Source organism: Cylas formicarius, unplaced genomic scaffold, assembly GCF_029955315.1.
Source record: "Cylas formicarius isolate icCylForm1 unplaced genomic scaffold, icCylForm1.1 PGA_scaffold_6__28_contigs__length_40554024, whole genome shotgun sequence".
Lineage (NCBI taxonomy): Eukaryota > Metazoa > Arthropoda > Insecta > Coleoptera > Brentidae > Cylas > Cylas formicarius.
This window is the reverse complement of record NW_026844347.1, coordinates 2,137,657-2,160,984: the sequence shown is the minus strand read 5'-3', so window position 1 is coordinate 2,160,984 and position 23,328 is coordinate 2,137,657. Positions and strand designations below refer to the sequence as shown.

The 23,328-nt window shown below is 32.6% G+C and overlaps 1 protein-coding gene across 2 annotated transcripts in view; it reads right to left on the bottom strand.

Moving 5' to 3' along the window:
* LOC132703005 (probable sodium/potassium/calcium exchanger CG1090) overlaps positions 1–23,328 on the bottom strand; it is a 47,190-nt gene that overhangs the window by 22,827 nt on the left and 1,035 nt on the right. Inside the window, exons 2-4 of one of the 2 annotated variants that reach the window (XM_060671993.1) lie at positions 8,007–8,285; positions 4,250–4,282; positions 1,395–1,536 (exon numbers count right to left, since the gene is read on the bottom strand). In XM_060671993.1, the coding sequence (XP_060527976.1) occupies positions 1,395–1,536; positions 4,250–4,282; positions 8,007–8,282 (451 nt within the window). In that variant the 5' untranslated portion in view covers positions 8,283–8,285. Of the gene's footprint in view, positions 1–1,394; positions 1,537–4,249; positions 4,283–6,068; positions 6,095–8,006; positions 8,286–23,328 lie in introns of those variants that run through there. The other variant, XM_060671994.1, reaches the window with a different exon arrangement.

The following is a 23,328-nucleotide window of genomic DNA, read 5'->3' as shown; positions in this document are numbered from 1 at the left end:
AACGACACAAAAATAAGACATATTTTTTTAAGTCTCAGTTTTAGGCCCTTGCGGAGCTCAACAATGATCATGACCTCTGACAGTTCGTCATTTCGACAGTGTTTAGTTGGGATATGGCTTTGATCGGCAGAATTAGATTTTCGGTGAAAAACGGGCCAAGTATATCTTTTACGGGGTTTCGAAAGAAAATGTGCTGTTACGAAAATATCGTAGCAACATGAGATGAGATGAGATTCATCTATATAATCTAATAGCTAACATTGGATCATCGAATTTAAAAATAAAATTAATATATTTTAATGTAATGCTAGGTTACAGCTACATCACAACTACATTTGCTGATGATGATGCCAACTTAACATAAAATGAGCGTAAGCGGCTGGAGACTAGGATTGTTTCGATCTCCCACCACAGGATTTAATTTCGGATTAAGATTAGTGACTGCTGAAGTGAAGCTTTTCCGAACTTTCTGTGACCTAAAAAGATCTTTTCACTATATTTACAAAATTGGGTATATTTTTGTAAATATTGCATTTCAACCAAATTTGTTGTTCTTTGCAATTGATTGATTGATGATGTATTTGATTTTTGACGATAAAATAATTAAATAAAATAAATAAAAAATTTAATCTGATAAAGTCAGTTAAACATCCAATTGCCAATATAAAGGTTAAAAGCAAATCTTCAAAATGCATATCTGGCAAAGGACAAGTTCAATCAAGTTCAAAAGTTTATCGAATGTTGTCCGTCAATAGATAAAAAATCCGCTAAATTTCTAAATATTTAATTGTATCTAACGTTACGTAGTCAAGGTTGATACTGACCACGGATCGGAATTTTTATCATATATACTTATATCATATGTACTTGTTTTTTAAACAAGAAAGTTTTTAGATTTATTTTTACTAAAAATGGCAAAATCCCATTTTTTCATTGCGGTTCAGCATTATTTTATTATTGTTATTGTTTTTGTTTTAATCAATTTTTGTTGGTAGAATATTCTTGAAACGAGAAATCTTTCCAGATATGCAAGAAAACAGATCTTATTATTTAAAAAAGTTTGCTGCCATAACATCCTTTAGTTTAGATTGAGAAATTTATTAAAATTTAATATTTTTATTTTATTAAATTTAAAATTTAGTTTTGTCATTTTTTTAAATCAATTGCTATTATATTATTATAAAATCTGACATAACATTTTTTTTTCGCAAATAGATTTGTAAAACAAAAAAAAATTAGGACATAAAAAGTTAATCTAGCGTTGTCAGTTTGGTTAGATTATTCAAAAATAGCATTTCTTTAAATGATAGTTATCATTGGTTAAGCAGTGGTTAATGACTAATTATTATTGTTTAAGTGGTTACAATTTGATAAGTCATTCAAAGAACACTCACCTTCACAAATCCGATCTAAGGAAGCCACAAAATATTCATCGCACACAATTGCTAATCCGACGAACATGTAAATGGCGATGATAATGTGGAGTATCAAGCCTCCATGTTTCCGCACGTCAGGAGGCATTAACGGTTTTGGGAACTGAAAAATATCAAGTACAAAATAAACATTTGTTTTGTTGCAACAACATTTTGTTATTGTTGTTGGGGTTTACAGCATTTAAAAAAAAAAACAAGGTTCTATTTCCGGTAAAAAGCACAAACGGTTCTTTGAATAGAATTATTTATTGAATATTGATCCCCTTGTTAATACAATGTATATCAGTGGTCAGCTAAATAATTGCTATTATTATTATCAGAGTCAACAGGATCCTTTTTAAGCTCTTCGGTATTTCTCCTGTTGTAACTACAATGATGGACACTACTGTTACTGATTCCATGTTCCACATGTGCCGAATCTCGTCAGCAAAATCGACTATGCAACCATGCCCGTTAGTTAGTTATGTTTCTCTGACACTTTACATCTTCGGGTTCAGACCCCAGAATGTTTCGTTTGTATATTTTGGTGGGAATCACCTGCTCTTGAATACCAGATATAGTGCGTTAGATCCCGGAAAATAGATTGCCAGAACGCAAGTACAAAGTGGAGACCTTGCTATCGATAGATTCTTGTTCGATAGTTGCTAGATATTTCTCATGAAATGCCTGGCCACGCCAGTGCAGCAGTTTTTCCAACTGCGTTAAGATATTATCTAAGGGTTTATGCTGTTTCTCTGCGAGTTTCAATGGTGTAGCCTTTTTATCTGCCAGGACAACCTTCCTGCGCTGGCTTTCCGTGACTTTGTTATGGGAATACTTTCTCACATTCTCCGCAGTCCATTTAGAAGCAAATCTGAAGCCCAAGCTTCTAGATAGGTAAAACCTTTTCACCGAGTATTTTGGACGGTCTATTCTGATGATGTGAAACATTAAATGCGTATTTCCCCTATTTGGTTTGTTAGTAGCTGTTAATTAGAAAAGAGATATTTTAAGCAAAACAATGGTTGTTTGCAGTTCATCAGCATCATCGTCATCATCATCATTATTATTATTATTATTATTTACCTAGAAATCTTAACTAAATAGGCTTTCTCAATTTTTTGGTAATAGTCATTAAATTATTAAAATAGAAATAGAAAAAATAAAAATGTAACGTTTGTAGTTTTTATCAAACACCCACATGATCGTCAAACGATCGCCTTAAAAAAAGGCTTACCTTTTACAAATATTAAAGCGCGGTTGTCCATTTTATTTCATAGAATTTTACGTCTGAAAACGGGAGCAATCATTGATGATGCGGCTGATTGCGCATATAAAAACGAGTTTTCTAGTGGGGGAGCCGTTTCCGAGAGGTTTCCAAAAGAGACTCCTTATTAAAATTACTTTTAATTTCGATTCATTTACTCACTGACTTATTTAATCCGCTTATTTAATTTTTAGCAGGGATTTTGCAAATGAAAATAAAGCTGCCCTTTCAGCGGAGTTGTTTTCAATAGTCTGAGTTAATCTTAGCATATTTTCGCAATTCAAGTTGTGTTACATTTTTTTTTAAATAAAATTGTAAGTGTATAAAAATGTAAATGTAAAATATTCATAATATGGGAAAAACATTCCTCACCAATAAAGTGTTTTTTATATACATTTCAAAAACTAAATGGTTGGATATTGACCCAGAAGTCAATTATAAGGCTATACCTAAGCTTAATGCTGCTAAAGCGGGCAAGCAGATAAAAGCGTTAAGCGTATCAGTGTGGGATCCATGCTCCATTTGTATATTATGCGTATGTTACCAGCCCAACCCATTTCAGGCTAGCTAAACAAAATTAGTATGTCTTAAACCCAATCAATTTACAAGAGGAGAGGATTAGTGTTAATATGATATCATTTTTGTTGGGCTAGGACTAGGATTTCTCTTTCACTAGGTAGAGATAAGCGACTTTGTTCTATAAGTCAATTTAGTCAATAAATCAAATGCTACTGGTTTTGTTAGTTTTCTTCAACCAAACATAAAAGCGCCGGGGATTTTTTTAAATATCACGGGAGAATTGCCAAAATAAATGACTGCACTCTTTTTGTGAGTTGACACACATCCATAGCAGGGTTAATTGAATCAGAAATAGTTTCTAGGTGTTGCAAAGTGTATTTTTATTACCCCAAAACTGGAACCTTAGAAGATCGATACTGGTTCGTCAAATATTATAGAGCAAGAACTCCGCAACCAGAAAAGTCTGGAAAAATGGCTCTCCAATAAGGGATAAGTAATCCAATACTTCTATTTCAATGAACAAACCGGAAACAGCCGCACTAGAACATTAAATTCAACAAATAATAAAGAAAAAGATTCGACTTAAGAAAGTTGAGTTTCGCACAATATGGCCTAGATATTGCACTTTCCTGCATTTGAAAATACTAGTCATTCATAATTATAGGCTCGTCGATTTCGTATGATTCAAGGATCTCTGAATTATTGTTTGCCATCTTCTAGTATACTGACGAGCTACTGCAAATTAAAGAGGTATAATAGGAGATAATAAAAAACAGGCAACCTAAGAGAAATAGAAACGACAACCACAGCCACTATCGTAACTGTGGAGTATAATTAGGGAGACGAACTAGAACAAAGCTCATTAACTAAACAAAGAATCATAGTAACATAAAATATAAATAAATGAAATCTGGAATCTGGAAGATCGTTGCATTTTATCAGTGGAGATTTAGAAGTTTCTGTTTGCCGAATATTTCACGGGGACTGTTACGTACGTTTTTTATACATGACGAATGCGCAATTGAAGCACAATTTCAGATGGGAAACTCACCTGTCGTATTGCTGCCGGAATACATGTTTCGTTCTGTAATCAAAAACAAACGTTAATTAACGAATGACTAAAACAAATTAATATAATTTATTTCTGATTAAACGTGACCTTAACTATGTTTTAATTCGAAGTTCTAAGAAGTAGCATCTCTAAATCACGGCTTCGTGTTTTTGAAACTACCTCAATGGTTCGATTTTTACATTCATATTCAATAAAATTTTAAATTTTAATAATATATGCTGCATCACGAAGGGGAAATCCCGGTTTTCACAGGCATCATAAAAGGCTAACTACTCCAAATCTTTATGGCAATGTAAATTGAACATACCGTCCTATATTGAAATTGCCAGAGAACAGCGTGCAAATACAATTCTGGGGACGTCTGAAAAATTTGGGTTTTGTGCAGACGAATGTATTAACTAATTTAAAATTATCTTCTTTATTTGTAATTATTTTCAATATTATCAAAAACGCCTAAATCTAATATTTCCCATCGAATTACTGACTCGTTATTTTCTCATATTTCGCCTAATTTATGTAGACACACACAAACCTTTTATGTTAGATTAAAGTTAATATAGCATTCGGCAAAAAATGAATCAAATCAATGGTAAGGCACATATTAGCAAATAATTTACATTGATTGATGGGTTATGTAACGATGTAAGAAACAAACTTCCCACGCTACTACCACTGCTGTGGAATTTACTACCACTTGGCCTATTGGAAAATCATATAGTCGTATCGATGTATGAATTGCAGATTTTATACATAAACTTCCTCTGCCGAGCGAAGATTTCAATAATTTGAATTGCCAAGTGGTCTTGTTGCCAATAATTCACTTATTACCCAAAGGTAGACATTGCTGAATATGTCTGATTTTCAAATTACATCGTGTTAAATCGTTTTTTTTTATTATGATTTCAAACATTTGGCGCAACAAACATTAACTAAACTAAACTAACCTAAAATTAAAACTTTTAGGCTTCCTGACATTCTATCTCGTTTTAGTTTTGTAAAAAAAAATAACAATCTGTAATAAAAATTAGAATCCTGATGTCAAAATATTAAGATGGTTTTATTGACAACCACAATTTGTTTTTATGCGTTGAACGCGTCTAATAATTTTGCTGAGGTTCATTTGCGTAATAGATACAATCCTGCGTATTGACATCAAAATAATTATGTTTAACTTTAAATATCTTTACATATCAAGTATTGGTGAATCAAAAAATGTTAGAGGCTACTTCCCCCGGTCGAACGCCTCTAGTAGTAACCAGAAACGTTTTATTTAGCATGCTCTAGTAGAGTGTATAGTAATTGTCGCCCTAAATAGTTTTACACTGCTACTTTCGTTTTGAGTTGCAATAATATTGGTGAAGAAGCCGCCGGGATGACACTAAGCTTAATAATGCTAATCTACTTGGGGTGAAAGAAGCCACAAATAACTCACTTCGCCAAAAGAATGTTTGAAACATGAATAAAAACCTTAAAGAAACTTTGTCATCATGTAACTTGAAAAGGAAACACCTTTAAGTAGCAGCGTGTACGTAACGGTTTAACCTGTAGGTTCAGGATTTCTCCTGCGTCTGGCAGTGCCAGGAGTCTGGTATTGACTCTGTTTTGCTAATATTTCGGCAAACTTGCTGCTGGCTTGTTTAGAGCGTTGTTTGGAATAGTTTCAGACAAGAGACTGCCATTAGAATATTTGGCGATTACCGGACGCGGGAGAACTACAGAAGGACTGTATCTATAAGTTCCACATTTGAAATCAAATTGCCAATGATGTGATGATGTGTCCATGTGTGAAAAGACTCACCTCGGTGGTATCGTTATATACAATATAGCTGGAGTTTGTGTCTATAACTGCATCTGTTGTCGTCTCCTCAATCGCGGGTGTTTGTGTTGAAAATCGTGTGGTGGTGGATTCTTGGTGGTTTGGTTTTTCAGTAGTTCCAGTGTTCTGAGTCTGCATGTGAAAGTGTTTACATTTGTCGCAACATGTGTAATAATATAATTTCTTGCATTTTATGTACAGCGTGGGCCAAATTAGACACTTTCAAAGGGAAACTACCTTTTCTAAAAGAGGTGGATGTAGGAATGAATATAATGGCAAAAGCCGCACATGGGTATGTGTTGCCGTTTCAGACTTACAGGATGATTTTGAAAAATGTGCTTTTCTAAAAAGAAACTGAACTTTTTTTAGTATGGAACATTTTGTGTTTATAAAAAAACACGTTTTTATCTACCACTATCCAAAATTTAGTTTGTGGTGTTTTCAACATCCTTCTGCTTTTTGACTTCATTTTAAAATAAAATGTTGACGAAATTCATATTACATAACGGACTTCCGTTCTTGACCAAAACCTCAGAAAGACGTTCGCGAGTTTTTGTACACAGAGTACATAAAAAGTAGTTTTATAACTTGTAATTTCTTTGTAATTTAATGTATTCCAGTTTGATATACCAATAAGGCCACATTTTTAAATGAAGCACTTTGAAAATTTTTTTAAATTAAAAAAAATATATACAACTATAATAATAGTAAATGTTTATCTAATTAATCGCATATATAAAAAACATCAGAAATCATCAGAAAATGTACTTTTAATGTTCTAACAATTTTGATGTATATATACTCCTATATTGATTCCAGAATCAATTTCGTATATATTGTTTATTGCGCTTATGTCATAGTTATGGACCTGCTTTAAAATGCTCAATTATACGTTTGTTTCTGGTATTTATTGATTAGAATGCATATATGCATATGCACATATGCATTTCTGCTTAATTTATTTATTAATTTATTAACAGAAATATTATACTACATAAACTGCAGATAATATGTATTTTCTAAGCTGTAACGTAAAGTCTACAAGTTGTAAAAAATTTTAACCGAGATCGATATCTAAACTACCAACCGTTTTTCAATTTTCGATTATTTTGGAAATTGCTGATAATTTTTTTATTTGTGGAAATTTTTAGTTAAAATAGAAACAAATGGTGTACTCAGATTTTTGTTGGGTTTTCCGCGGTTTCTAACTTTATAGGACAATCACAGTTGACTTGTGTTGGATGTTGCTATCTGACATGAAAAATGGCGGAGATATTTTTTGTTTATGTATAAGTAAGTATAACTATGATAGTGTTGCACATTGCCAAGTGAAATCGCAAAAATACCCTAATGTAAAATGTCTAAAATTATTCTTAAGGGTTTATTTTAATAAAAATTTTACATTAAAATAACTGTAATTTTCTTCAGTAATCTGTATTATTAAAATAAAATATTAATAATATATTAAAATAAAAAATGGTAATTACTCCTTGCACTTCGTATTTTTCATTTAAGTTATTTTCCTTTGCTTTTTTGAACTCCCACTCTTTTAGTTTTAAAGTCTATTTAGATCCATCTAGGTACAACTACGATCTACTTATATATAAATAAAAACATCGATAACAACGACGTTATATGATTGAAAAGAGACAACATGAATATTTCTTCTACTAACTATATGACTATATGTTGTATTCATTTGTGGGAAAACGAATATTTGTAGAAAAATTTTCTAAATGATCGGAAATTAAAAAACACTTTATCTCGGTACGTTATAGAGATATCCAAATAGGTTTTCACTATAAAATCCAAAATCAATCCTGACACTTTGCTCTATATATTTCAGAAATAGGCTTTTTTTGTTAAAACACTCCAATTGCCGCCACGGTGTAGGACTCTAAGGGCGAAAAACCTATATACCTCTGCTTTTTTAGTAGTAAAACTTGTCTTCGTTGTAGGTGCATTCGTAGAGGACGATGCGTGCTTAGTAGTAGACAACGGCTGATGATCATTGGTGGTAGAGCTTTCACTGGTACTAGAATGTTCCGCTTCTCGTTTTACAATTAAGTCGGTGTGTTTTAGTTCTGGCAGAGTGGCGTTTTTCTTATCTGGGTGAATCGATACGACATGGATTATCGAATACACAAGAAAGAACACCGACAACTTTATAAATTTATGACGTCGTGACCTCTTCATTACCTGCAAAGTAAGAAGCATTTAATTAGGTGACTTAATCATTTACATATCTGGCAAGAAATAATTTGGTGGTGCTGCCAAAAAATAGCAACCTGATAATATTTTATTGCTACAGAAAGAAAGAAAATTTTCAAAAATAAGTTTGCTCATAATGCTAACTTAGGTAGCAGGTCAAACAGCGCAAATTGTTAACAGTGCAAATCAGTGACTGGAATTAATTTTCTCGAAAACTTTAAGAACCTTTGATTTTACAATTGATGCATTTCAGTTTTTTTCTTTTATATATGAGTTAACAGTAAAGGTATTTTTTATTCTGCCTCTAAATCTCGAGTTACTTTGACACAAGTAGACGCACTTTTAGATAGAATCAATAGGTACTTGTGCTGTGCTATCAAGTTGTCAAACTATTAAATGTTCCAAAATATATCTATAGTCGCGTTTATTGCTCATGGTTAACAAGCAGTAGCATGATAATAAATAATGTGACATCAAATATCTCCGTTTGAATATCATAAACCTAACCCAGACCAACTGTTTTAGAGATATTTTATGGTGTGTTAAACATGGCCTAAATTAATTTTATAACAAGGCCCATTTCAGGTTAACGCGAATTTTTAATAACTGCTTTTACAGATTATTTAAGAAATAAGATTAAAAACTGAATTAAACACTATTTTTTTACTGTTCAATCTAAAATACCCAAGTATGTACGGATAAAACGTGCGTAGAGTGTTATTCTAGCCGGGAGCAATCGACTGTTTTCAAAAACGTCCACAAAAACTAATGTTCGCAGAAAAAATATACTAAACAACTGGATAAACTTCTTCAGTCATTTATTAAGCACCGCTGGGCTCTGCTCGTGCCAAATCATACTCATGACTAAAATGGCTTTTATTGTTGAATAATATACTATTTTGTTAAATTTAATCTTAATGGTCATTAAAAGGTAGGGCAACTTTATATAAATATCCGGAAAATAAAAAAATATATATGAATCTACTACTACTTCAGAAACATATTTTTGTATATTTGTGCGTCACTTTTAAATATAATTATAGTTATATAATGGATCGCATCGTTACAGCGATGGGTTTAGCTGCAGAGAATTTAGCAAGTTGAAAAGTCAAATTGTCGAGGATGGGTATAAGGAGCACAAAACATTGCTGAGTTCGTGAGACAAAGTATAAATGTAAGTCAGCAGGTATGAAAAATATAGCGGCAACAGACGACTAAATAAAAAATATATGCAATCTAATTTAAAAAAAAAAACGGACATAAATATTTAATATTATAAATTGGCGAATATTTAGGTAAGCTTAACTTATCGGCGAAAGAAATAATTACTATAAAAATCACATTAATTCAGAGATCAGCAGTTTGATGTCTGTTCATTTGAAAAAAGCAAAAGAAATATAATAGGGTCTACTTACCATTTAGAAAACCGCTCGGTCTTTTATTGCGTGTAATAATTAAACGAGATTCTTTAAAGAACTCAGCTGCATTCGGTTTAAGAATGGCGATATGGTTTAATGGTGCCGTTTGTTTGTTTGTTTTATTTGCCATTCAATTTAGAAAATAGCGATAACTTTTGGTGACAGGCAATAAATTTGACATTTTTTGTCGCCAACGATGCGGGTTCTTATCACGAAATTATAAAAAAAGACGCAAATCATTTAAAAGGAGAAGAAATACCCGCAGAACTTTTTAACGTGTTAAAGAGTTGAATGACATGGGCACAATTCAATATGAAAACGCAAATGTTATCTTCAAGTTCCCATAAAAATCGACAGTTTACTTAAATTGTTGATATTTGTTCTACAATATATACTGCGATTCAGTTTGGAGAGAAAAGTGGACGTTGCTGGAATACTGGACATGGAATAGTCTTGAAAATTCGTCTTTTACGTATGCGATGTTGCACATTCGCGTTAAAATATTTTTAGCCGTGCAATATCAATAAAATATCTTTAATATTTTAATTAATCCACCAAAAATTAAATAAAATAAATGGCTCCAGTAAAATGTTTGTCAGAGATCGAGAAAAAATAATAAAATAGTATAGTATAGAGCGACACGACATAGAGTTGGACTTCTGGGATATATTAAAAGAATGCACAAACTGGCTTAGAATGAATAAAGGAATTAAAGGACTTAGGTTAGGGTGCCCACCTCAAAAAGTAACCTAAATTTTTTGTCATCATTTTCTAACCAAAACTGACAAAAAAAAAGGTTTTTTTCGGAAGCTTCGCCAAAATTTGAGTAAATTTAGTTAAAGTTAGTCAACTTGATAGTTCAAAACCGCAAAAAATAATAAAAAGTTTAAATGGGCCGCCTTGCGCAACCTAATTGATTATCAAAAGGAATCCAACGAACCGCAACCCTCTATATCAATCACAAAGCAGCTATTTTCGTAGCATGTTGAAATTTTGGACGTAGTTTACCAGGATTTTTCTTATGCGTTTCTGTACTTTATCAACTATTCTGGAACAATATTAATTAAAATGGAATTCAAGTTCTTATATCTAATATTTTTTCATTATGTATGTATTTTCTAGAATTATTTGTTACTTAAGACAAATATGGCCTTGGATATAGAAATATAATTTAAATTGTTCCAGAATAGTCGGTGGTCATGGAATAATAACGGATATGACTGGCAAAATAACCTAAACACAAAATTAACGTAATTCCCTGTGGGTAGTCACTACAAAATAATAATACTGAGACCATGTGGGTGGTTTTCTAACATTTTAAAATCCAAAAACTTTTAAATTAACTTTGTACCTTAGCCCTATATACCTTACTGCGAGAAAGCTATGGTCAAAACATAGCCTATGTATATCACACATATTATCACGTTGTCGACAGTGCTGCATTCTATTGCCTTTGTTGTCTGATATATTCAGAAAAAATCTTCTTGGAGGCGCGGTATAAATTTAATTAATTTTAATTAATAAGACTTACTTATATTTAACTAAATCCAGAATTACTTTGTAATTTATTCACAAAAATATAATTGATAAGTTTTTTAATTACATAAAAACGTTGAAATATCTATCTTGTTTTATGGGAACACTCGCTTGATTTTTGTATTCTTCAAAATATCAAATTAACTTAAAACAGGAATAAATACATCATACATGATTGATAACCGACCAAAGTATGCAATATTTCTTCTAAGTGTAAAAATCTTCCATCAAGTTCTACACCATCACACCCAAATATGCTGACTTATCGGTCAATTGTTCCGAAAAATGTCAACAATAAATCGATTTATAACAAACATTCTCAATATTTCAAAGTTGTTTGAGATTTGAGGTTGGAACGAACCTAATAAACAAAACGGATGCAACAGTCTTAGCCAGAGACATTCTGTGAGAATATGGCTAGAGTTCGGCTATTACCGACGTGGCAAAATCAAAATCTGGAACATGTTCTTGCCACTTCCATGTGCATTAAAAGTAAAATGTGTGCTATTTGCTGCAAATGTCATAGGTTATTAATATGTTTTATAAATACCTTGAATTCAAAAAGACAAACACTCCCCAATTACAAAAAATTCATGGACTTGTGGGTAAAGTGAAAAATCAAAAGATGAATCTAACATCCCAATTTTAATTAAACAAAACAGTTTATACCTTTACAAGTTACTTTTCTAAAGCAGGAAAAAAATGATAGGTAAAAAAAGCTGAACCTATGCAAATATTTTCCGCAAATATCTCGTTAAAGATAATCTGTCACACAAAATTGTTTGTACGAACACAAGTTGATGTAGAAGGTATTTTTTAGAAATACCACTCGTGGATTTTCACTTTCAAGAATCTTGATTTTCAGTATGTCTTAAAACATTGTTTTTTCAATTTTAAAACATGTATTTCCGTTATTAACCTGATGTATCTAATATCTTACAAAATTAGTATACCAAAACGGATAGATTTCGGATCGCGGGTTACACATTATCGATTATCCATTTGCATCTCCTGCGCGTCAATTCGACAGTGTGTTCATATAGTTGAACCATTATTACTTATTACGAGTTATATCACAACTGACTTTAAATCCTTTAAAAAATTGCTTTACAACTGCTGCTACATTGTAAAAAAAAAGACTATCAAGGAAAGTTATTTTGCGTATTTAATTTATAACTGTATCTATTTTGTAATAAATGTTATAAAACTCAAAAATTAATGAATATTATTATTATTATTATTATTATTATTATTATTATTATTATTATTATTACTGTTATTATTAAACATGATTTATGTGTTGTGTTGTAGGCATTTGAAAGAACCACAAATAGGTTCAATTAACTTCAATTAAATTGAAATAAGTGATCAATATTGCACAGGATGATTTCTCAAGTATTTTAACCTAATAAGTTACTTGTGGTTCACAATGCTTCGTCAAAGTTTTTTTTTATTTTTTCTGCATATTTTCTTAAATAATAATAATGATTTTTTAGTAGGAGGAATTTTAACTTGTTCTAAATTATTAAGCTATTACTTGGGGAGATACATGTGTTTCCTCAATTTCAAAGAGTCATGATTTTTTGTTAGACCATATTTGTGCTTAAAAAATGAATTTCTATAGTATATTATGCAACCAGTGGGGTAAACGGCATTTGACTCACGAGTTTATTTGACACGAGCGGAGCGAGTGACTTAATAAGTTTACTGAACGTGTTGCATCCTATACCTTTTCTATGGCCGTCAGTTTTTGGGTACATTTTCACGAAACAACACGAATACATTCACTGACATGACCATCAGAAGTGACAAACGTCAATATTCAAGGCGTGGGAAATATCTCCGAAAATATCCGATTGCTTCCAAACCCGTACGGTAAAATCCCGGAAATGTCCGAAGTGGCTCGAATCCGTGGGAAACGAAACTGACGTGGTAAAGTGACGCTTCCTGCACGCTGGGTCAGTGTATAATTAGATATTTTACAGACGGGCGTAGAAAAAATCATTTTTACGTTAAAAAGACGCTTGGAGCAATCGTTCTGGAAATTTGAAGTAATGGATGTAATAAAGAAGTTATATAAGAAATAATTCTAGCAAGGAAGAAACAAACGCTGGTAAGTTTATCCTACAATGCGGCTTTGATCTTGATCTGGACTTGTAATAAGAGGAACTTATCAAAATAATAATGGTTGAAAAATTCGTTATTTTTAACAAAAAAAAATAAATAAAGAACCAGAACCTTTGAAAGTGAAAGCGCCGTCTATAATTAAGAGCTACATTTAGAACAGATTCAAATTTCTCATGCCAAAAAACCCATTCCAATTGTTTTCAATTGTCATATTAGTTTTAGTTGCCTAAATGATTTATTCAGTATGACCTGAACCTCTCCTAAGAATTTTTTTCTAACAGGCTTTATCGATTTTTTTTATGATTACTTCCATTTTCTAGGTTGTCCCAATAATAGATCCTTTGTCGACGTAAAATAGCCCACTACAAATTTATTGATTGTCGGCATTTTGTGGAAACGAAACCGTTTAAATTTGTCATTTTGTACATTTTACGGCGGCACAATGAAGCAAATAGTGCCAAATTCGATTCCCGAGAGCGCCACAACAGATTTCGAGTTGAGCACTGCGAGACTTCGAATGAAAGGAGACTCGTGACCCACATAACCCGACGCCAGCCGTATCGTCTATGTCTGCATTCGTTACGAAACCTTTGGACATAAAAACGCTCTGCTGCTCAATAATGTGTAATCGACTTTAGACAACCCATTTGCAATTAATTACTTTAAGTTGTTTTCAACTGGTTCTAACGCCGCAGCCGGGTTAAAGTGATAAAAATGCAATAATGAGTAAAGGGTCAAATCGATAACCTCTTAATTTCTTTTGGTAAGAACTAATAATTTGTGGGTTAAATTCTTTAGCTGCTGGAGGGAAGATGCGTGAGATGTTTTTTATAGTATTCGGAAATATTCTATTATGTAACCAGTTTGATAAAGTTCTGCTCCAGTCCATCGTTTATTAAGCACTCTTTCCGATGCACCCCGCTCGTCCCACACGAAACTCGCTGCTAAAATTGTTGTTCATCAAAGAGGTTGGATAGTATACATTACACTTAACCCGCCTTGGCTTCAGCAGCGAAAGGCTCTAGCCTACAAATAAATTATTACTTTTTACTAACAAACTGAAAGATTATGTTAAATTTTATGGTTGAAGTCATCCCAGCAACGAACAATTGGATATTGATATTGTGACGAGTGAACCAAATGGCCGCATTTTTCCATTTTCCAAAATGCCAGCGCAAGCCAATGCGGAACCTGTATTTCGTCTCCTAAGTGGTTTATGTGCTTTGCACACTTATTGGTTAGTTTTCGTTGCCGCGAAACTATAAAAGGTGGGTAAACCACTTAGGGAACCGAATGCAGCCCGGTCCTGTCTGCGTTAGAATAACTCGAGGATACGCGGGAATCGCTGCGATGTCATAGATGTCGCCTCTTGGGAAGATGGCTACCGCAAGAAGGCATTGCGTTCTACAAGATGGAAATGTTACCACCTGGAAAATCAGTTGAAAAGGAAAACCGTGCAGTGCGGAAATATAAATAATCAACTGATACAAAATTGATGTTACGTAAATTGTTAGAAGTGTGCAAATAGTTGATGGCAATATTATTTTGGACGAAAAAATTTTTCAGTTTTCTCAGGTTTTAATTTCACTGTTGCTTTTGTACCCCAAAATTTAACACTATTCCAAGCATTAAAACTAAAATATTAGGTTAGGATGGCATAAAATGATATAGTAAAATTGATATCTGCGATGATAAATCCCTATATAAAGACAAATATGGCAAAAATTGCAATGCTCCAGGCTGAAATTTATATTTTATACTGCTGCTTAAATATTAAAAATTTATCAACTTCATCATCGCATACTGGACTTTTTTAGGTAAATTCAGTTCAGTACTGACAAATTTAAGGATCGTCCATAGACGTAGGTAGAAAATTAATCAACAAAAAGATAAATAAAAATAAGTAAATCAAAAAATTAACAGAGATGAATACTTTCCAATAGCAACGCAAAAATCCATAGTATCAAACGTAATTAGTAAAGTGGAGAGTACATAATTAACAAATTAAAACATGATTTACTGCTGAAAAAATGTTAAAATTTAAATGACCGGAATCGGAAAGACATTGGAACTACATTTAAAATTGTGTACGTAAAAGTAACGTAACTTCCCAAAAAAGTCCAGGAATAATCCTTGATGACACAAAATATGCTTTCAAATAGTTCACTCCTTTCTATTCCAAAAAGGAAATTTTGATGAAGTTTTGAAAAAACAGCGGCATTCCTTTAATAAATGGAAACCTAGCATGTATATCCTGACTGAACTTAATTAGTATGTTATCTAACAAGTGTGGTAAACAGCATTTGAGTCACGAGTTTATTTGGCACGAGTGGAGCGCAGCGGAGCGAGTGCTTGAATAAATGAGTGGCCTAAAAAGTTTACCAAACGTGTTGCATAGTATAGTTTTTCTAGTACCGTCGTGTTTGGGTAGCTTTTAGCAAAAAAATACGAATACATTCACTGACATCCGATTGTTTCCAAACCCCTGCGGTAATATACCGAAAATGTCCGAAATGGCTCGGATCCGGGGGAAAGGAAACTCACGTTGTAAAATGACATTTTCCTCACGCGAGATCGGTGTATAATTGGGTATTTTACAAAAGGAGTAGAAAAAACTTTTATCTTTACATATTTATTTGAACCCAACATAGAAAATGTTATCAGCAAAATCTAAATTAAACTTAAACAATTAAAAAAAAACTTAAACAATAAACTTAAATATATCAGGATCATCATTGACGTGGTTTAACATGTAAGGTCCATTGAAGAACTGAAACAAATGGTTGTTTCAGTTCTTCAATGGACCTTACTTTTCGTATCTATCGATTTCTGCGACTGAAAGCCTTTTTGATATATTTGAGGTTGATTTTCTTATAGAATAGAAGTTACTTTAGTGGTCCGTGTGTGGTTTAGAAATAAATAAATACAGAGTGACTAAAAAGTCACATTAAAACTGATTCAATTAAAAATTTATTACGAGTCATTGTTGACAAATTTTCTAGAAATATCCCATTTTTATCATTTTATTGCGTTTCGCATTTAAGAGAGTGTCTTTGTTTAAGATTGCCTGTTTAAAAATGATGAAATATTAGGAATAAAACGTTTTTTGATTGACAAAATGCTGTGACTACGAAACATGACGAAAAAAAAAACAATCGGGCCCTACATAAATGTCACTATTTTGGCATGTTTTGCGGATGGAAATCCATGTTTGACAGTCTTATAGCCACCTACCTTAATCATTTTTTATATTCTTAAGTCTCTAAAATGTTTTTGTAAACAAATAATGGACAAAATACTAACAGTAAATAAAAATATTAGAAAGATAGTTTATTATGTGCAATATTCACAAAAATGGAATTTATTATAAAAAAATATATTTTTTTATAATATATAATTTTTTGTAATAGCGTTTAAGCATTTTCACACATGCCAAATATGATGGAAAATGGCTTTTAAAGATTTTTCCATTCAAGTTTTCAATGTTAGTTATTGAATTGATCTATTTTTGAAATATCAACACATATTACAAAAATACAGTTGAAACTCTATCTAGCGAAATTGAAGGCACTGCTATTTTTCGTTATAAAGAGTTTTCGTTATAAAGAGTTATAGGCACTTGAAAAATAACAATACGCATATGTGTTCTGTAATATTTAATTATTTTATATACATATTTTAACATCTATATAAATAATCGGTCATTTTCTTTTGAATTTTTTTAGTATGCCAATACGCATCTCCTACTTTGACATTTCTCTAGCAGCTTAACTAAATATAAGGCTTGTTGAATGGTTGGTGGTGGTCCCAGATCAACTACTTCATCTTCTTCTTCTTCCTCTTGATGCTTTTTCTCACCCTTTCTTGCTTGTTCCTCATCTATCACCAAAAAATCTTGTAACTGCTGAATTGTAAACGTAATTGTTGTTAGAAAGTGCTTTATCCACTAGCTTAGTGGCTGATTATCTTCAAAGTCCTGTTTGCGTTCTATTGAATTGTTTCTGCTGTCACCTCTTTCCAAGGTTTACTAATAAAGTTGACTGCATCTAGCATATTAATGGAAAATTTGTCTTCGGAATCGATCATTTCCATTAAAATGTTTTTCCGGTATCGACTCTTAAGACTTTTTATTACGCTCTAGTCCATCGGCTGTAATACACTTGTTGTTTTGGCTAGAAGAAATGCCAATTCAATATTCCGTAGATTTGTAGATCCGCATCCCGTTTCCGCATCTCCTCTTCAAAAATTTGCGATGTTGTCCATGCAAACTTGTTTGCCTTGTAAGTGACCGATAAATGATTGATGGTCTTAAAACATCGTGGGTTAATTGATTTTCCAATCTCGACTAGCTTTCTTTTTCCTCTCCCACTCATATTGGCAGCTACTAACACTGTTATACTTTGTTTATAAAGTTTTCCACCCACACACTTTTCGCTTCGAAATTTAAGAGTTTTATCTGGCATCATTTTGTAAAAACTCAGTTTCGTCAGCATTAAACATCTCGTCAGCAGGGTACTTGTCTGCTAGTTTTGGTCACGTCTTCTCCAGTCAATCGTTAGTGACGTTTCTGTCGACATCACGGGCTTCGCCACTTCTCTGTCCATAATGTATACCATGTCTCTGTTTGAACTTCCCCAATCATCCTTCCGAAGCCTTGAAATCGGTAATGTCAAGCTGTTCAGCAAACTTTTCTGCTTTTAGTTTTATGATAGGTCCAGAGAGCAGTATTGGCACATTTTTAAGACGTTGCTGTTGGAACCACTGCAACATTGCCCGATCCAAATCTTCAAATTTTGGTTTTCCTAGTTTTTTACTAGAACTGCCTGCCGCTTCAGCACTTCCAAATCGGGGATACAGTCGACGGTGTAAGTCCGTATCGACGTCGCACATCACTTTTCTTTTCTATTTTTCTATCTCCCGAATTAAAGCGACTTTATCATCTAGAGATAAAATTTTTCGATTACTCGCCATGCTCGCCGTATTCACAAAGTATGTCCTTTTTTATTTCGGTATAAAGAGTGAGAAATTCGTTATACAGAGTGGATTAATACATAGCTTTGTATATGTAATAGTACAACAAATTTTGTTCAGTTTTACGTTATAAGAGTTTCGCTATAGGGAGTTTTCACTGTATATTGTCTTCTATAAAAAAAATATCAACCCCAATGTCACTTTTGGCATAAAATTAAAATTAAACGATAAGATTTAGGTAAAAGTTGTAAAATATGTCTTTAAAGTTTAGAGCAAGGGTGTTCAATTTAAAATAAGAAAGTTATCACTTATCTACGAAAATGCAAACACCCAAACAACAGTTTGTTGTTGTTAAAGTTTTTATGATATTTTTTTACAGATTTTGAGATATCATTCCACAATAAACGGATCACCCGTACACATTCTTGGTGAGATAAATTAGCACCAAATAATCCATTCTGGAGAAGTGAAGCTTAAATCCTAAGATTTTTGATACATTTGAAGAATAATTAAGAAGAATTAAATTTAAAAAAACCCATGAAATAATAAAAATGCTTTAATCATTTTAGATTACAATATCGCAATTCCGTTATTGTGTATTAACAACAAAAATATATTAAAACCATTTAACAATTCTCTTACATAAAAAAAAATTAGTTACGATGTAAATAAACGTATATTCTACTAAAGATCATCCATGTACACAAATAATTCTGGTTATTGATCAAACGTTCATACGACCTACGGCTGTCCTCTGTGGCACAGACAACGCAAAATTAGACCGCATCATATGAATTCGTGGGCGGGAACTTTTCTCGGAAAACATATTTAGCATGTATAGAGCAGCAGGGATGGAAATCATTGTGCGTAACTGTTTATAAACTTTGAATGTGCTTGTGTCTCGTACTAATTATTTTAAAAATAGTTATCAAGAATTGTATGTAACCGTAATGTAATACTGATAAAATGTTAATTTGTCAGTTTGTTTCAAAGTACTGGTATGGATTCGATCGAAGGACTTAGGGAAAAAATATTAACAAGAATTGTGATCTTATCAAAAGTCCCTTATAATTCTAGGTGGAACAAAGTGATCCCTAATAAAGTAAACAATTTATCTTTGTTTTCTTATGATTAATATCATATCTTGAATTGATTTGTGTTTGTCTACTTCTGAGAAATAAAAAAAATGTGCTAAATAGAATACAGATATAAAATATCGATTAAAACCATTTAGCTACCAGATATGTAAAGGAGCTGTACCTATACTTGTAATACCAGAACCTTCGAAGCCACCATGAAAAAAATGTTCAATATGACATGTCCTTTCAGATCTCTTTTTGAACCAATAAAATCTAGCGACGTTTCACAACTAATCAGGCCGCTGACAGTTCATCAATTCGAAGTTTTGAACGTTTTATTCAAACTGGATACTCTGAAATGATTTTTTCATAACATTTTCTCAGTTGTGTTAATCACTAACAGTTTAATTGTGGAAGCAAAAGGTTAATCTTCCGTAATAAGAAAAAGGTACCCTATGGCAATTTTTGTTAAAAAAGAAAATATTTTCGTTACTCGAAATTACTAACGTTGTTGACATATCTGCACTTCGTCGTCATCAAAATTAGTCTCAATCGTTTTCATGGATAGTTATAGTGGACGGTACATGTTTGAGCGAATAAAACGTATATCGTTGGGCTGTTGAGTATTGCCATAGGTTGTCTAGGAGTTGATATACAATGTGAAGACTTCCTTCAATGGTTTGCAATATTTGTCAACGAACGAAGCAACAGTCCAGCCAATGGAAGACGTCACTGTCTCCCCGTCAAAAAAAATGTCGTCAGATCAAGATCTAATATGTGCCAAATAACTCATTGATAGGGGGTTGCAATGCATAAATAGGTTGCAACCAAGGCTCCCCGCCAAAATTTTCAATGTAGCATGGCAACGACATCCTGTGCGACTATCGGATCGGTTGGACTACTCCAAGAGGAAAATCAATTGCAAGTGTTTCTTTTAAGAAACTTCTGACGGACATTGTTCACCGCCCCAGAATATAAACCTTACATCTTAATCCTAAATAGAGCAATAAAAAAAAATCGCTACTACAAAAAAACTGTCTCGCCCTGTTTAACAATATATCACATAAAAAGCGATAATTTGTTTATTTGAAATTGCTTCGAAATGCCGCTCGTAAAAATTACGTCTCGATTTTTTTTAATCTTATTATGTGGTAATGTATATGTTAACATCTCCTCTCAATTACAACAACGTATTAAATGAAATTCATTGCAAACGTATTGTGCAATTCGGATCATTTCCTATAGCGCGCATGTGGTTTCATCCGTTAACTTTTCCCGCTTAGATCTTTATATAGTTTATAGATCGTGATTGATGACAATAGAAAAGCCCCGCCGACGAGGGAGAAATTGAAAACACCCCCGTTAACTTTTTCATATAAAAAGATATGAAAAATGGTTGAAGGCTATGAGGTAAAGTGAGACGTTTAACAGCCGTCTTGGAGCTCTATACTTCGACCTTACATTCGGTTAATCATTGAGTTCCAAACAGATGCCCAAAAACCTTTTACAGCGTGTTTGTTATGAACATATTGCGGGCGCCACTCAATATGCGGAATATGTGATGTGGGTGAAGAACAGTTAAATTAAAAATAAAATTTGAAATCTTAGAATAGTGACCTCCACCTGAGTTAGGCAAGTATACCGGGTGACACAAGAAAGTGGAAGCACGAAATAACTATTATTTTTATTATTATTATTTATTATTAATTGTTTATCAGAAATTATATTTCTAAAACAAGAAATCCGCATCAGACATGACGTAAACCTAAAGAAAACAAATTAGTAAACTAATCATCAGCATGTGATTTCAAATAGACAGATACAAATTATAGTTTTACTTTTACTCATTTCTTAGAAACGCGCGAGTATTTATACTAAGATAAGCGAGACGTTTTGACCCACCAGAGTCCAATTTTTTTTAAAGCGGTAATAAACGTATTGTTATCGGAAAACTCCACGGTATGAGAGCATTACACATCGGGCAAGTGAAGGTGGTAAATTGATTCAAATTGTTTAGTATTACATACGGAGCGAAATGTTATCTTGTGCGATAATTCTTAAAACGAACTTTGGCAATTGGCAATTTAAATTGCTGGGTGGCCGATCGGAGAGTGCAAACTCTGAGTAAAAATTCGTGTATTGTGAAACGGCTGCAATGTTCAAAAAGTTTTGTTTTAAAACATTCTAAGATGTCAATCTTGTGCAATCTTAGATTGATTTATGATGGATTGCCCCACAACTCACCATAACCCAACTCATGAAACAGCTCTCTAATCTGACATACCCAATTCAATTTTGTGTGCCTTGTGTTATTGATCAGAAATAGCTAGCAATCAAAACACAGTATCGGGAGACGACTCTCGCCCCTTCTTAAGAGTTTCATAAGAAAGCTGAGGCAAGATTTAAAGGTTTGGTAAATTAAGTGTGTGAAACTTGTTTCAAAGAGAAGCAAAGCACTTAAAGTTGATTTGGGAAGTAACAATAATGTTCAAAATATTTTTCAAATTCACAATTTTCAACTGCTGGACTGTAGATAAACAATAATAAATAACTACTGCGGGACCCAGTTACTAAAATTGGGTTCTGTCGATTGGTTTTGTAATACCTAAAACGAACCTAGAAACATCACCAGGTATTGCCAGTTAAGTTGTTTCCATTAAATAATTTAATTCCAAATTAATAAGAAAATCAGTTGGTAGATCGATAAATACGCTAATATAAATACGGACCAAAGATATCCTCAAGAAGCTCTTAAATCAACAAGAGGTAAAATTAGTTATGTTATTACTACCTCGGTTTTATATCCCCATAAAATTACCCATTTCAAATTTGAGTTAATTATGATAATTTAAGTTGCTGAACCTTTTTAAAGCAGTTCAGGTTTATTATATCCCTTCCTGGAGAAATTCAATTTGATATTAATTAAATTTCAAATGTTCTCTTAGACAGGGTAAAATTTCCTTTCAGATAAAGTTCCGAAAATCGATAATTCAAATACTGAAGCGTCTCTAAAACTGACGTTATATAGGTAGAAAGGTAGCATCAGTGGGGTTCTTATATTAAAGGAGTACAGCAAACTTCCACTTTAGGTATTAATTAAAACGACCTTATTTTTTTTAATTAATCATATGATGTGAAATAACAGGCTAGTTCGTTTTTCGAAAACACATTTTTTGATGTTTTATTAGAGAATAAATATCTCCTTGTAGTCAGAAAATACATTGACCAAATCACTAAAAAAAACTGACGCTGTGAGAGAACTTCTTCAAATCACTCTCACTTTTGAGACAGGCATGGATTAGTAAAGTTGTAAGCTGTTAAGTCTAATAATAGTTATTTGACAGTTCATAAATTTTGTTAGGACTCTCGGAAAAAGTTGAGTAATTTTAGGTTCGTTTTCTTAATAACCTTAAAATGAGGATTAACTGATTCCGTGATTTGCTTGACTATAGTAGTTTACGAGATAACATGGTGAACTCGCACTTTTAAAATCTTGGCATGTCGGATTAATAAAACAAGACTTCAACAATCTCTGTTTTGAAAATCCAGAAAAGAAAATTATAAGTATTGCTTAACAAATGCTTAGATTTCGAGAAACAGTATTGTTTAGCATAACCATTAGCGTACATACGGATAAACCTGAAGTTTTTCATAAAAAAAAATTGTTCTCCAATATCCGATGGAAAATATATAATAATCTTCTCGTTTGTTTTAACGGCTCCAAAATTTTGGGCAACTACTAAATTAACCAAAATATCGTCCAGTGACAAAAATGAAATTTTTGGTTGCTCTATAAACAGTTTAACCATTCAACACGCAGTTAGCGTATTCTGCTTATGGGACCGTCGCCATTGTGAATTAAATTAAATGTCGTATCAACGATTTCAATGCAATGTAGAG